Source organism: Centroberyx gerrardi, chromosome 16 (genome assembly GCF_048128805.1).
Source record: "Centroberyx gerrardi isolate f3 chromosome 16, fCenGer3.hap1.cur.20231027, whole genome shotgun sequence".
Taxonomy (NCBI): Eukaryota; Metazoa; Chordata; class Actinopteri; order Beryciformes; family Berycidae; genus Centroberyx; species Centroberyx gerrardi.
The window spans coordinates 23,951,406-23,967,075 of NC_136012.1; the positions used below are offsets into that span (position 1 = coordinate 23,951,406).

Here is a 15,670-nt window from a genome sequence, read left to right on the forward strand (position 1 = left end):
TATACCAGTGTTGCAGACTATTCATATTGATAGGTTTGAAAATGTTGCTTAAAATGAGCAAGCTCCATGGCAACTGGTCAGTCATCTAGTTTCCTCCTCAGCAGCATTTTCCTCTGACATCCATTCAAACCACTGCTAGGCTGAGCCACACACACACTCTCTCTCTCTCACACACACACACACACACTTGATCTTTTGTGTGCTGATGCTGGCAGAACTCTGTGTCTGTACTGTAATTCTCCACACACTGACCTGGACCACTGACACTACAGCATTGCCACGGATTCTCAAAAAAAGCATCCCATCTCCAAATAGATTCTCTTAGATTGTGTTTCCATAGAGATTCTCAGAAAACACATCGCCTGAGAGATTCTTAAAAATACCCTCTATATACAGATTCTCATGCAGAGATGCCTTTCCTCTCTCGTCCAAGATGAGGAGAAGATTGTCAGTCTTCCAACCAGCCAATATATGCAAGAACTTTCAATTTTGCAAAATTACCCCAATTTTCTGCTCAGAATGGCCGAACCAATCACACGTTTTTTGCATAAAATGGTCCGATCAAACCATAATTCAGCAAACTGTATCTGCCTTGGTCTTCTTGTGCTACAACCAACGCCTCCGCAGTGGAGCTTTTGAGGTGGAGGAGATGGAAGATGACAATAGCTGATTATCAAAGCCAAGAAGTCAATACTCGTGTCCTTGTGGAGTACATCCTTCACCAGCAAACATTTTGACGTTGAATAGATGTTGATGCGACAGCCTGCACCAACGTTGAGAATCTGTGAAAATACAGCGCCGAAATGAAAGTTGAGACGACGTCTGCAGTCGCCCACAGCTGCTGCCTGCATCATGGTGTGCAATCGGGACCTAAATATCTTTCTGATATCACTTCAAAACAGTTTCCAAAGCCGTTTCAGGATGAATTCTCACTGTGCCTTAATATCATACTGTGGAAATGTTGTGCTTGTTTGGGTTGATGTTGAACCTGTCCGCCTCCCGCACGTTACCGTCCATCAAATACTTGCTGCAGTGCTTGTGGTCGCAGGATTGCACATTCTCTTCTTCCGTTGGCTTGAAATCATGGAGGGACTGGATTTCTCTTGCTGTTTTATGGGACCAGATTGCTGTGCAGCGGCTCGTTGGCCACAAGCCAAACTAGTAGCAAGCTTGAAGCTCCCCACCAGGAACTGAACGACGAGAATGAATCAGAACAAGAAAAGAAAGAAATGAAAGAATCATAGCATTAACTCATTTAGGCGGCAGCCACACTGATCCATCAGAAAAGAGACAGAATTATTGACGGATAGTTTTCTGTCAGTTGGTTTGTTTTGGAACTTCAACATGGTGGGAGAGGCAGAAGTACAGGAAGGCTATACAGTAAAAATGAAATAAGAAACTGACCTGGAAAACCTACAGTCATCCCAATCCCAATGTCTCCGTGTTCACCACTGTTTTTTCCAAAACAAATGTAGGAACGCCTCTGATCGGCTAAACGGATGGTGACGAGACCGTCCAGAAAAAGTTTCAATCAAAACGGATGGAAATCTGACGGGCGCATCATCAGCCCTGTCCAGACAACAAGCAGCTCTCGTTGAAAATGAAATCATGGATCAGTCTCGGCCTTACCTTCTGCATCTTAAGCATTTAGCAGGTGCACTTTACATCACGGTACACAAATTACAACAGAGTAAAACTACAGAGTAAAATCAGTGTAATATTTAGGTATCAAGCTTGACTTTACTTGGCAGTTCAGTTCCCATGGTGTTATCTAGTACTTTCATAATAGGTGTTGGAAAGGCAAATGCTTCCAGAATATTACAAAGTAATTATTCAGTAATGATTCCACAACTTACTACATTAATGCCATACTGTTATCATGCTAATAATTACTTATTATCACCAGAAATTACCAACATATATCCGAGAAATTACATAGTAATTACCCTGTAATTTGTGTAGCGTAATGTAAAGTGCTATTTGGCTTACAGTTAGTGAGAAGTTAGGGTTTCAGCGTCAAAGTTTTTGGTTACAGAATCGTCTCTTTGCTTCCCCATCGTCCAATCTGGTCTTATTGGAAGGTTGGCTTCTTCTTTTGGGGATTTGCCAAGACAAAACTATAGTCCAGATCTGCAGCCAAAAATAGTTGGAGCTGCAGGCTCTTGAAGAGCGGTGGTGGAAAAAAAAAAACATTTTTGACCTTTTTTTTGTGAAGATTCACCCAATAACAAGCAGAGCCCAGAAGCAGAATGACAATGCAAACGTTCAGATTTGCACAGTGTCCCCAACAGTTGGGCTGACATTGGTGTTTCTATTTGAGATAGGACACACACACGCGCACACACACACACACACACACACAATCTTTATTTTTCTGTCCTCTCTCTTCCTCTTCCTAACTCTCTCTCCCTCTGTTTCCCTAGGTCTTTCTCTCTCTTTTTCTCACTCTCTCTTTCTACTGACCCTGATAATGCAGAGGAAAATCAGTCATGTTTTTTTTCTTCTTAAGGCCGGTGGCGTCGACCATCTTTTTCTTCCTACATCTTGTAAACTACGTGACTGACACAGCCGGCAGCCTTACTCAGCCTCACACTGGCTTTTGCAAGTTGGATTACGCCCGCCGCCGGAGATTTCCAAGTTTGCACAGAGATTTCCGAGCGAACCAGAGAAGAATACTCCTCCTCGACAAGTTCGCAAGCCATTTTTTTTTTCCACCCTGCATGTTAAATAGCAAAAGCCGCAGGTCCCCGGAGAAGGCAGGGTCGCTGACTTATGAGGGAGATTAAGATTAGTGGGAATCAGTCGGGGCCGGCCGGGAGAGCAGCTCGTCCATTCAGGAGCAGCGATAGCGGCCCCGCTTTGATCCTTCCGTAACGGGGAGTCATTGAACATCATTGTGACAAGTTACATACGGTGTGGGAATTACCGATCCCCTATTCAATTTTGCCAATTTCCAAAGCCTTTGCTGAGCGCGGTTTAGATAGGGGGGGGATTAAGGGGGAGCGCCGCGGTACATGACAAGAGGAGGTGGCAGCGCGACGGAGAACCTGCCACCGCTGGCAAATTAGCTCTCAATATATTAGGGGGGAATCTGGAAGGAAAGGCCGCCGAATTCATATTGAGTCACCTTGAATATTTCTCATATTCAATCAAAGAGTGACGTGTAGGGATGGGACAGTAACCGGTATCGCTGTAAAAAACCATAACGGTTATGACACCGCCACTCATTTTTATTACCGTGACCACCGAAATAACCGCCAACTTGCTTGGAGGCTGAATGACAAACACAAAAAGTTACTATTTTACATAAATATTTTCCATATGTTCTACTACAGTCTCACATTAAAACGTGTTTAAAAAAGAGAAATGTCTTGTGATTGATATGATAAATTAGAGTTTTAAGTAATTGAAGCATATTACAGTACTGGTTTTGAGGTTTTCATCTTAATAATTATCAGGATAATATCGGCACAGGCCTAGTGATGTGTAGATTTTAGACAGACTATTCAACAACGAGGCCAAATCCTGATTCGTACAGTACAATCAAGCTGTCTGAATGTAGAGTTTTGGACATAGTGAATGACAGTCAGCATTCATTGGCTCAATCCATATATCTTCTTGTTACTGGCCTTCACCACTCCTACTAACTGTCTCACCCCTCCAACTGTCTGCCCTCTAATCTTATGTAACCACACACTGCAGAAAAATCTCCATCTTAACAATGAGTGTAATCTTGTATAAGGCTGTTGTTGGGTGAAAACCTTGTATCTCCAAATGTCAACTTTTCAGGAACTTGTTTTTAGCTTGATGATTGTGCATTTTCCAATTTATCCAATGGCGTTTCGAAAGGTTTTCATAAGCCCAAGGGTCAAAGAACTTTCTCAACTCATAGAGGAGCGTGTAATCCTTCAATTTAAGTTAAAACATGACCTTCACCAAAAATAGGAGTTATAGTATGAGGTTTCCACCTGACGACTGTCTCTTAAAATCGTATTTTTCTTGAATTAAAATGAAAAACTGTCACTGTGTTGAGATCGTTTCACTTGTCTCACTGCAGTGCAGCTTGTCTTGAATTGTCTCGATTTTCTCAAGTGATGATATTTTGAAACAGGCGAGGTGATTTCACCTTATTTTTAAGATATTGTCACTTACCTCAAGAAAATTCTTAAAACGTTTGAACTGTAGTGAAACAAAGTGTAATTATCTCACCCTATTGGCTGATTTTTCTTCACTTTTTTTCGAGAAAAATAGGACTTTATGAGTCGATACAAGATTAAATTTCTTGTAATGGTGGAGATTCTCTGCAGTGCTCTGACTGCCTCCCGGTCCAGCCCTACTGAAGCAGATTTTTTATCAGATATGCCATCTTTCCCCTTCATTAGAGTGGCTGTACTCGCAGCCTAACCCCACTGGGAAAACCCTACCACAGGGCTAAATGATTGTGGCTCTTCCCACTATTTTCCCATCATCCCTCTGCCCCTGTGTTGCTATCCTCTCATTGCATATTGCAGTTTGTATGAAATTTATGTATAAAAACAACCATGCTTTATTTAAGTCTCAGTTGATTTGCTGTTTTCTGTCTGTTTCTGCAACATCCCAATCCCACTGATTTTGAAAGAGCCTTGGTGTTAGTGTAGTTGTCCACTTAAGGAGTCGATTATTGAATTGGCTTGTGGTATTTAAATATTAGAAAGAGCAGACTCCCCAGCAGTGAATAGTTTGCGTAATGTCTGTATTGTTTATCCTCAAATCCTTTTTGGACCAAGAGTAGAGAGAGAGAGAGAGAGAGAGAGAGAGAGAGAGAGAGAGAGAGAGAGAGAGAGAGAGAGAGAGAGAGAGAGAGAGAGAGAGAGAGAGAGAGAGAATTTCCCAACCAGTTATTTTTAGATTTGTAGCTCATTTTATCCTCTTCCCTCCTTGTCTGTCCTCTCTTCCTCTCCTGTATGCCGTTATTAATCTATCCTTTCTTCTCATCTCCCTCTCTTTCTCTCTCTTTCTCCCTCGCTTCATCTGCTTTCCTCTCCCAATCCAATCCTCTGTCTTCTCCCCCCCACCACCCCCCACACACACACACACCCGCTTTCCCCTCTTCGTCTTTTCATCTCCTTTCTCTGTTCACCTCTTATCCCCACTTTCCCTCTTCATCTCATTTCTCCGCTCTCACCTCCGCTCTCCTCTTACCCGTTTGCCCTTCGTTCTTCATCTCCTCTTTCCCTTCACCTCTGCCCCCCCCCCCCCCCCCCCCTCTCCACCCCCCCATCCCACAACCCCCAGGCCATCTACTATGAGATAGGCTTCCTAGTATGTGCGGCGCTGGGCCTGCTGTTTACTGTTCTGCTGCCCATAGTCGGCCTCTTCTTCTGCATGTGCCGCTGCTGCGACAACTGCGGCGGCGAGATGCACCAGCGCCAGAGGAAGAACGCCGACTGCCAGCGCGGCCTGCTGGGAACGCTGCTCTTCTCCACCTCGCTGGTCATCACGTGAGTCTGACACACACACACAGACATACACACACACACACGGATATCGGCAAGCATGCGCAAACACAAGCAGATGCGTATTTGTAGGCGCAGATGTGTGCAAACATACAGGCATGCATAGGTGCAATCACATGCAAATGCACACAGGCACACAAACACACTCACATCTCCCTGGTCATCATGTGAGTTTGTTTCACACACACACACACACACACACACATGCACACACACACCGGTCATCAGCCTGTGCTCCCATCCCCCATGCTGCTTGCTATATATAGTAAAGTCCTACTGTAGATAGTAGCCTATGTGGCAGCAGCCTTCATACTCATGCTCAATCTCAATATCAAGCAATGGTCATTCTACTCTATCTGTCACACTGAGAGCTTTAATATCTAAAATACATATTGTGGAAAGAAATAAAAGTACTTGATATTCAATCTCTAGTATTTCTAAAATGCTAAAAAAACAAAACAAAGATTGCTCACTTAAGATAGCTAACAAATCCATAATATACCTTATAGTAATCCAGTTTTACTTTAATGATGGCAGTAATTTTGTATGCCTAGGTATTATATGTTTCAGTTGGTCGGCATCTTATTTTGAAATGACATTTCAGTTTAGTGTGAGAATTTCCTCTTCAAATTGCCTGTGTTACAATTCTCTCTGGCCTTTTTTTATGATAATTATAATACCTACTGTATCTGTCTTCAGGGTTTATTATATCAGGCTTCTAGCTGCCATGTCCCCATTTTACATGCACATTTTAGGCATTTAGCTGACGCTTTTATCCAGTGGGACTTACAGCGAGTGAAGCAGTAAGAATAAGCTTCAATTCCTAGATTCCCCGACATTTCAACCAGTAGTAATAAGTGTGAGTTCATTGCTGCACTATTGGTGATATAGGAATTTAAAGCATAACTCCGGCCATTTTCAAGCTGGAACCTATTTTCCCACCATTTTCCATCATACCGATCAACTCTGACCAAAATCTCATCAAAATCTATAGCGCCACTTAGGCTAAGTCTTGTATGACAGTGGGCGGCTCTCCAATACACTGAATACTCAAAAAAATCGACCCCCAAAGCACCTAAAGCATGTCTTTTACAACATATTAACACACATATATAACAACTGCTACAGCAATGGACAAGGTAGCATCAAAACTACAAGAAAGGCATGACTTTAGATCATTTTCATTTACATCTTTTTACTAAAACAAGCAGTTAATGTGTTGAAAAAGATATGCTGTGATGCTTTTGAGGTCATTTTTTGGAGTATCCACTGTATTGGAGAGCCATGCACCCTGGCAAGTAAGACCTAAGTAGCTCTATATTGAAGCAACTGATGAGATTTTGGTCAGAATTGCTTGATATAAAACGAAAACGATGGGAAAAGAGGGTCCAGTGCCCCTTTATGAACGTGTTACATCATCTCGCTGTCCTGCATCCCGCTGAATCCTCATCAGAGAGCGGACCACGGGAAACTGAATCCACTCTCCACTTTGTTTTATGGTCTCAGTGCAGAAGCAGCAGCAGTAGCCGCTGGGGCTGCAGCCACAGCACAAAAGGTTTCTGAGAGCTGCCTTCGCCCCCGATGCTAGACAGAGGGGATCCAGGAGTGTACTTAGTTTGATGTTCTTTGACTTTCTGTCTTCGTTGGAACGGAGCCCGGTTATTAGAAATTCCACAGCAATATCCTAGCAGCCCAGACACAAGTGTCTGAGCGCGACCTCAGAGCTCTTATTAAATCTCCCCAGATACCAGGCGCAGACGCTGCAGCAGTTCTAATGAAGCAATTACAGGCGGGAGAGGGATGAGGACCGCGCCGGGGCCCGGGCTGCTTTTTACCCCCCCAGAGGCTCCGAAAGCTGACAGCCAGGCACAGGGGGGGTGACATGTGCTTTCAGGCAGGAAGATAGGGGTGGTATTTATTTTCCAAGAAGTGTTTAGATTGGATTAAAAGGGGTAAAAGGGGTAAAAGGCACCTAGGTAGGGGTGAGAGTAATAAGCTGGTTGAGGATGAGAGAGGAGAGAGTGGATTCTGTGGTTACCAAGCCTGGTTTGGTACAGGGAAATAGCACTTTGTCCAAACTGACTCACATGGGACAACAGGACGTCCCATTCAATGCTAGAGGACAGTGGCAGGTACACATAGACAATAGACTACATATATCACTGTATACATTAAAGTGGTAATTCATGAGTTCCTTGTTGCTAAGCGCTCACTGCTGTGGTGTTTCTGCACTGCGCTTCCCAGATATCACCTGTCAATCAAACAGTGTGGATTTTCTGTTGATGCAGTTTGAGTTTCTGTAGGTGGCGCTCTGTTCTTTGTCTGTTCAGCCATGGTGGCTATCGCTGCTCATGCTAACTACCCAGTTCTTCTTCTTCTGTTTATTCCAAACAAACTGGAAACGTAAAATGCATCACTCCCTGTCCGCCAGATAATTTTTCCCGGGAAAGACACCGGGTGTTTAGAAGCTTTTATGAACGTGGTATTTATTTATGAAATGTGAATAATGTGATAGTGCAGTGCTGACAAGCTTGCCATTTTTTGCCCACTTAACTACAAGCAAGCTGTCCGACTGGTGTCTCACTGTCTTACTGGTTAATTAATTTTTCCTTCAGAAAGTTGGACCCTCTCCTTAAAAAGCAAATTCATCCAATTTAATCAGGCTAAAGTCTATTTTGTTTCTATTCTCCTTGGGATGCTTGGAACAGCCTTTTACACACACACACATTCATTACCACCTCAGTCTTATGTCACCTCAGTCACAGATTAGTTGCTGCACTTCACCGTCTTGCACAGACTTACCGACTCTGGCAGAAATGTCAAATCAGTGTGAGAATATTATGCAAAGACACTAAACTTTTTGTGAGTCTAAATGATGAGGCATATCCTGTCTTACTGAAATAATTGCAACACCCACCGTTATTCATTCTCATGACAGAGAGTGGGAGGCTTTCACAGTTTCCTCTAAATAACACGCATCCCAATAAAAATATAGCATGAAGTCGTGAAAACAGAGGATGATGAGACGTGGCACACCGTGGCTCACCCTTCATAATTACATAAAGAATTTGTTTTTTCAGCCGGCAAATAAATGGATACCACTTACAAAGAATTGAATTGAATCATGAATAAATGGATTGCCTCCTGACCTTATGCTGCTTTTGCTGGATGCTTGACTGAAGGACGGTCTCCAGCTTTGGTGCAACCTGTTACAGCCCCGTTGTAGAATTTCAAAACCGCATGGCCTTCATTGAGAAAGTAGTCAGATGGTTGTAACTGACCAGCAGTGATCAAGAAAGGTCGACAGCCCACATATAGACTGAGGAAGCAGTGACCTCGATGTTAAAAAGCAGCCATGTGAACCGACAGACCGGTGCAGCGCTGCGTTGGCAGCCTAGAGGTTTAAGAAGTGGGTCTGTGGTCAGAGAGTGGCAGGGTCAAATCCTGCAGGAGCTGTGGAAATCTGTGAATGAGTAATGTCGTTCCCTGCCTCAGAAACTGCTGGTCTTGTGTGGCTCAGTGGGCCGAGCCTGTCACTAACACTGCCAGGGTTTGGGGTTTGATTTGTCACTCATGCCGAAAATGCACGCACTCATGGTAAAGTACTGCTTTGGGTAGAAAAGTCAGCAGGATAATCTCAGTTATATCGTTAAGTGTGTGATACCCCGTCTATGCCTAACCGTTTAGTGTGAGCATATTTACAAATGAGACAAAAAATCTGTGCAATGTTAGTGAGGATTTTAAAAGTCTTGTAGCAGACCATTCCTCATGACTTCTGACAAATGAAAAGAGATCAAAACTTGATATTTGAATGCCAGTGCAGCAGTCGTTTAGCCCAGTGGTTCTCAAACTTTTTGCCTCACACTAATGTAATTTAAAGTGATGTTGAACTTTGGTAGTACCTTGGTTTGTGTAGCTTCCTGGACATGATTAAACCCCAAAATCGGTGATTCTCTGTTATCTGTTGCTCCGTTAGAGGAGATTGGAGAATTGTGTTTTTTTCTCTATCCAATCACTGCCATTGTATGGAGGAACACGAACGAAGCAGATTCTGCCAATATATTAAAAGATAGTTGTGTCGCTCACTTGTGGTTAAGTGAATCGCTTTGTTTATGTTTATTAAACCTTTCAGTTTGAGTGTGACTCCAAAATCTGGTTGGAGGAAACTTATACCGATGGAATGGAGAAAATAGTGCGTTTATCAATAATTGTAAATGGGTGAAAAAAGGGAGGAGACAGGACTTTGACAAAGTTGATTTTGCCAATATGTAAAAAACGAGTCTCTCACTTTTTTCCGCCAATTTACAATTTGTTTAGTAGAAATATGTTTTTGTCCTATCACATAAATGATCTCCCGACCCCCTGGGGGGTCCGGACCCCCAGGTTGAGAACCACTGGTGTAGCGAACATGCATCACAGCAGCAGGGCTTCTGCAGTGGCCACATCTCCATCTAAACTCCAGCCCATGCGTGTTTGTTCATAATTAACCTATCGTGTATTAACTCATGCATACACACATGCTCTGCACAGTACTGTGGCATGTTGCATTATGCCTGCCAGCCATTGTAAGGCCAACACTTCGCATCATTAAAAGAACAGCAGGAGCTATTTCAGTCTCTACAAATCAGCTCCGATTCCACATATCCCCCACATGGATTTATAATGATAAGATGACAGTTAGAGGATCCCTCCCTTTGTCGCGGCCGAGCGGAAGACCCCTGCCTCATGCTGTTACCCAGCATGCATTTCAGTGGTCTATTTCAGTCTCTGAGTGTCTAACACTATTAGCACAAAGGGTCGCTACAATATGGGCTTAAGCAATGCTAATCATATGGGGTCTAAGTAATAATAATATAGGCAATCACAGCAAGCTGCGCATTCACTGCCCAGGACTGTGAATCATACAGCATAGTATAGATTTGAAGAGTTTTGTCCCAAAATGAGATATCCGTTATTCCAGAAAAGACACATACTCTTACAAAAGGAGTACTAGCCAAAAATTCAAGCATAATATGTATTTTTTTAATAGATAGTAGGTAATTTGAGTCCTTGGTTGACAAAATAGCGCTGACTCAACCCTCTGTCCTACAATACCAAATAGCAGAAATTGTGTGTGTGAGAAAAGTACTGTTGGTACAGAGGCAGCCTGTATATCATTTAATAGCATTTATGGATATAATTTCAGTAGGTATGACATCTAAACTTCAGTTAAATTAATTTCTTCATCCTGAAAACATCCCTTAGTATTTGGAATCAATTCTTCATCTCCATTTCATAGTTATGGCTAAAAAATGATCATCGTCTTACAGCGGCAATCCTACATCTGGATCACCACCAAAACATAGTCAGTTGTTCCTTGGCTCAAGGCCGATCTGCCCACCAAGTGTTGTGGAAATCCATTTATAGGTTTTTGAGATATCCTGCTGACAGACAAACACATTAACAATTAACCTCCTTAGTAATTTTGTCCATTGAGCTTCAAAACACCTACAGTAGTTACTGCCGTTTGCGTTTGCAGGTCAGTTTAGTTTCTATACAGTATATGGCGTTTTGGAATAGAACCGCTCATTTAATGTGAGCATTAGTTTCAGCCTTATTTATATAACAAGAGATATTAGCACTGTATTCTGATGAATAATTAACAAAGTGACCCAATTAATGTCTAGAAACACGTTTTCACCACTGGTCCAGTTTTTAGTGGAGCACAGAGCGCTGACAGGACAGCAGCAGAACAATCACATACAGTACAGACACACACACACACACACACACACACACTGATACAGTCCACACTAATGTAAGCATGCAGTCTCTCTTTCTCCCTCTCGTGCACACACACTCCATCATATACACAGACACACACACATACATGCGCACACAAATCAGGGTTGGGTAGTAACAGAATACTTTTAATGGCATTCTAAATACAAATAAAAAATGTAAATGTATTCCGTTACATTACCTAAAAAATATAATGTATTCTGATTACAGATACAGCATAAATTAGGATGAGGATTACTTTTGGGAATACTTTTAAAGTTAAAGCAAGAAACTCAGAAAGCCATTTAAATACTGTCAGCTGTTCTTTGCACAGATGCAAATTTGTGTTTGTATACATTGCAAACCTGAAATAAATTTCCTGACCTTTGTAATTTTTTCACTTTTTCTTATCATTATTGGTACCTTTATACCTCAAATATGGCAAAGTAATTGAGAATAACTGAAAGTAATCAGAATACATTACTGAGTTTGGGATTATGTTACAGTTTTGATACACTAAATGTAGCTGTAATGTAATACTTTGTTTTGTTACAGTAACCCACCCAACCCAACACTGACACAAATACATGCACACAATCTCCCTCTTTTTCTCACCATGACACACATTCACAATTCTCTCTCACACACACACACAAACACACACACACACACACACACACACAAAAACACAAGGAGCACAGTCTGTCACTTTCTCTTTCTCTCCCCCTCGCACACCCATACACACACACAGTCACACATACACACACCGACAAACACACACATTCACACATTCTCTCCTTCCCACACACCACACACTCAGTTAACAGCCTCCCCGGGGATTCATCACTTGCAGGGCTATTTTTAGGGGATTTGTTAATACTGTGATGAGCATTAACTTCAATCTGTCACAAAGGAATCCACAATGACTATATAGATGTCACCAGCTGACTAAATGTCAGGCTATTGGGAAGCCCTCTAGGGGAATACAGCTCCAGTGTGGGAGACAAGTTTTTCCAGCAGTTATAGCCAGCGAAATATAATATGAAACTTTATTGATGCCAGTGGGGAAATTGGGTCGGTGCAGCAGCAAAAGTTACAGGATTCAGCAGGGAAAAGGGAAATAGAATGTAAAAACACATCTTGAATATTAAAATAAGCAGTAAAAATAGTAGAAATAGTACAATAATAACACAATACAGTAAAAGCAAAATATAGACTATAAGCAATTGTGGGGTTTTGTAAGCATGTTGTCGACAGACTGTAACAGTTGGACGTATGGGAAAGAGTATTGATTCATGGATTTACTTACAGTTGTTACATGTTACTATCAGTCTCACCTGCTGACATAAATATGGATTGCTAAATATGAAACATTTGGCATATATGTAAGTATATATAGATATAAGTAAAGATATACTGTAGGTGTATATAACGCTGCTGTCATGTGCAAACCTTGTAGCTGCAATTTTGTTGTTCATGTTGTAACTTCAGTTGGAGGATTACATGCTCCTCTATGAGCTGAGAAAATTCCCCCACCCTCGGTCTTATGAAACCCTCTACAACCCAATTGGATAAAGTCAGAAATGCGTACTTGTCAAGCTAAAACAAGGCTGTTTTGGAGTTGACATTTTGGAGGTGTGAGGTTTTCACCCGACAGTGTTGATATGGCACAGGGACAACAGGACCTCCCATTCAGTTTAAAGGGACAGTGCAGCATGTACAATAGACAGTAGAATATCCATAACATTTTATTGGCCAAGTACAACAAGGCAACAGTAAACATCTCGTCTCCCACGAATCATGCAGACTCCCCCCGGGCCAATCAGTAACAAGTAAACAAATGTTGTAGCGCCCCCCTTAGGCCAATCACTGCAGTTTTAAAAATGCCAGAATGGAGCAAAGAGACGCATCATTGCCTTAGGTTTTGTGAAAATCCATCAGCGGCATCCAAGATATTGTGTGTGACGTACAGACAAGCAAACAACCATCGTAAGCGCCCCCCTTTAGTTCAAGCAGCGTAATTTAGAAAATGCCGGAACGGAGCAACAATACACATCATTCCCTGAAGTTTGGTCAAAATCCAGTCAGTGGCATCCGAGATATTTCGGATTTCATCATCGGCGACAGCCAATGTGTGCATCAGTTATAGCTTATTGGTGACACTGGTGCAGAGACTTATGAACTACTGACACAGTAATATGAGTGCAAGCTGACTCAGCAAGTACAGGGACAACAGGACCTCACATTCAGTGCATGACATACAATAGACAGTATAACACTACAAATACTGGTGCTATACTCAATCATATGCATTCAGGCAGCATGGCACGCAGTAGGGTTGCAGCTGTAGAGGGGGGGTGGAGTGGGGGGGGGGGGTGGAGTGGGGGGGGGGGGGGGGGGGGTCCCGCACTGCGTTACACCAGTGTACCATGGGACGGTTATACTGAGTGGGATGAAATGCATGAAATAAGTTCTGAGCATTACACAGCGTGGAGAGTTCCTGAGGCTAAAGCGGAATAATGCACAAAGACCGGTAACATTACAGGATTATAGTGAACATGGTAAATCCACCTCGCTCCTGCCTGTCAACAAACTCTTCATCGACTGTATTTTTCTTTTATTGCCACACGTATCACTGCTGTCATGTGAGAACCTTGTAACTCCAGTTTTGGTGATTTTCTTGTTAGAACTGCAGTTGAAGGATTACATGGAGACAATTCTATAAATCTTGGACTTGTGAAAACCTTAATAAACTCAAAAATGCATGATGGTCAAGCTAAAAATGAAGCTGATTTTCCTTAGTTCCTGAAAAGTTGACATTTTGGAGATACAAGGTTTTCATCTGACAGACCGTGACTGTATTCTCGTTCTCTTTTCCTCTAAATCCAAGCTTCGGTACATCCATTACAACCCCTGTCTGTTACGATATATTGCTGCCGTCAGAAAAAAACACAACATGCAATTTATGTGTTTTTCTTTTTCTTATTTTAATTGAAAGTTTACATCATCATTCCTGTGTTGAGTGAGTTTCTTCCCCTGGGGCCATTGAAACCTATTAAAACCTGATTGTATAATTTCAGGAGTACATGGGTGCTAGTGAGAAAATAAGCCTTTTCTCATTCCGGAAGACTAATTTTTTGCAGATATTTTTTTTTATTACCGACTTCAATAGCTTCCTATCTGTACAATGAGCCACATTCCTACTACTTATACTTATTGTACTACTTTCTTTTATTTACCATTTCTAAAAGAGACCTATTCCCTAAATTTCTACTCTTAATTTTAACTTTTCTTCTACGCCTGGATGAAATTTTATAATTTTGCATTGTGTCAAAGTCGAATTCCTTGTATTTGCAAACCTACTTACAGTAAAACTGATTCTGATATGTGGTTTTTGTCAGCAATACTCTGCTTTCTACACAGCAGAGTCTTGTTTTGCACTTTGCAGTTTTGCACTTGCCACTTTTTCACATTTTGTACAAACACCTCTTACTCTCTTGTTGGACATCCATCGTATCTGCCACTTTATCCTTTTAAATCGTAATGAGATTGATTTTTTTGGGGTATTTTTTTATTGTATCAGTGTTGTCAGTGTGTTTATTGTGCCTTGCTGCAAGCTGGATTTCCCTGGTGCACAATAAAGTGAAGTGAACCGGCTGAACTCCACTGAGCTCATCTCCACTCCCACACACTTTCTCCGTCCGCACATCACTGTTGACGTCCAAATAAACACATGATCCTGGCCGGCACCATGGCGGCTGCACACAAGCCAGTGGGTAATTAACCGGAGAGAGTGTTGTCACAGTTTGCCACGTATCCCATGATTTTCACGTTTCTTCCAGAGAGACATTACTCCTGCCAATAATGTTCAGTTCACCCTTATAACTGCTTTATTGTTTAAATCCGACTATCTTTGTTTTTTTCTACTGGAAGTGTTTTGCGGTCTGAGGCTTTTCTAACACACTACAAATCAACACACAAAATATTCTCCAACAGGTATTTGAAGCGGGGAAAACCAATTGATGTTCAGAGCTTGGCAAGGCCAAAACTTCAAATTTATTGGAGATATTAATGTTGCAGTGGCCATGATGTAGCACATTGTTGAGCAGGAGAGCGCAGAGTTATGAGAAAGCAAAGCTGGCGGGCTTGGTGATGTGCTTTACAGCTAAGAGGCGTGCTCTATCTCTGAGACGGTTGGCTGGGAGGATTTATAGTCCAGAAATAGCAGCATTTGTACTGCAGGTAGAGATGACTTTTGTATCTTTGTGTCACTGTGTTGTACCTTTGTGGTCAACATGGCAGGGAAGGAACACCAAGCCGCCAGCCAAATGTTGGGGAATGTTGGCTGGTAAGGTTGCCCACTCTACCAGACACTTTGGCAGGTAACCAACCATTGTGTGGAGGCTCCATTCTGA

General features: G+C 42.2%; 2 protein-coding genes across 2 annotated transcripts in view; both read left to right on the forward strand.

Annotated features, from left to right (window-relative positions):
* The window catches only part of qdpra (quinoid dihydropteridine reductase a), a 236,816-nt gene that overhangs the window by 184,857 nt on the left and 36,289 nt on the right, over positions 1-15,670 (forward strand). The gene's annotated exons all lie outside the window — the stretch shown is intronic.
* Positions 1-15,670, forward strand: part of prom1a (prominin 1a) — an 80,993-nt gene that overhangs the window by 30,499 nt on the left and 34,824 nt on the right. The window contains exon 4 of the mRNA XM_071900246.2: positions 5,275-5,480. Within this exon, the coding sequence (XP_071756347.2) occupies positions 5,275-5,480 (206 nt within the window). The remainder of the gene's footprint in view (positions 1-5,274; positions 5,481-15,670) is intronic.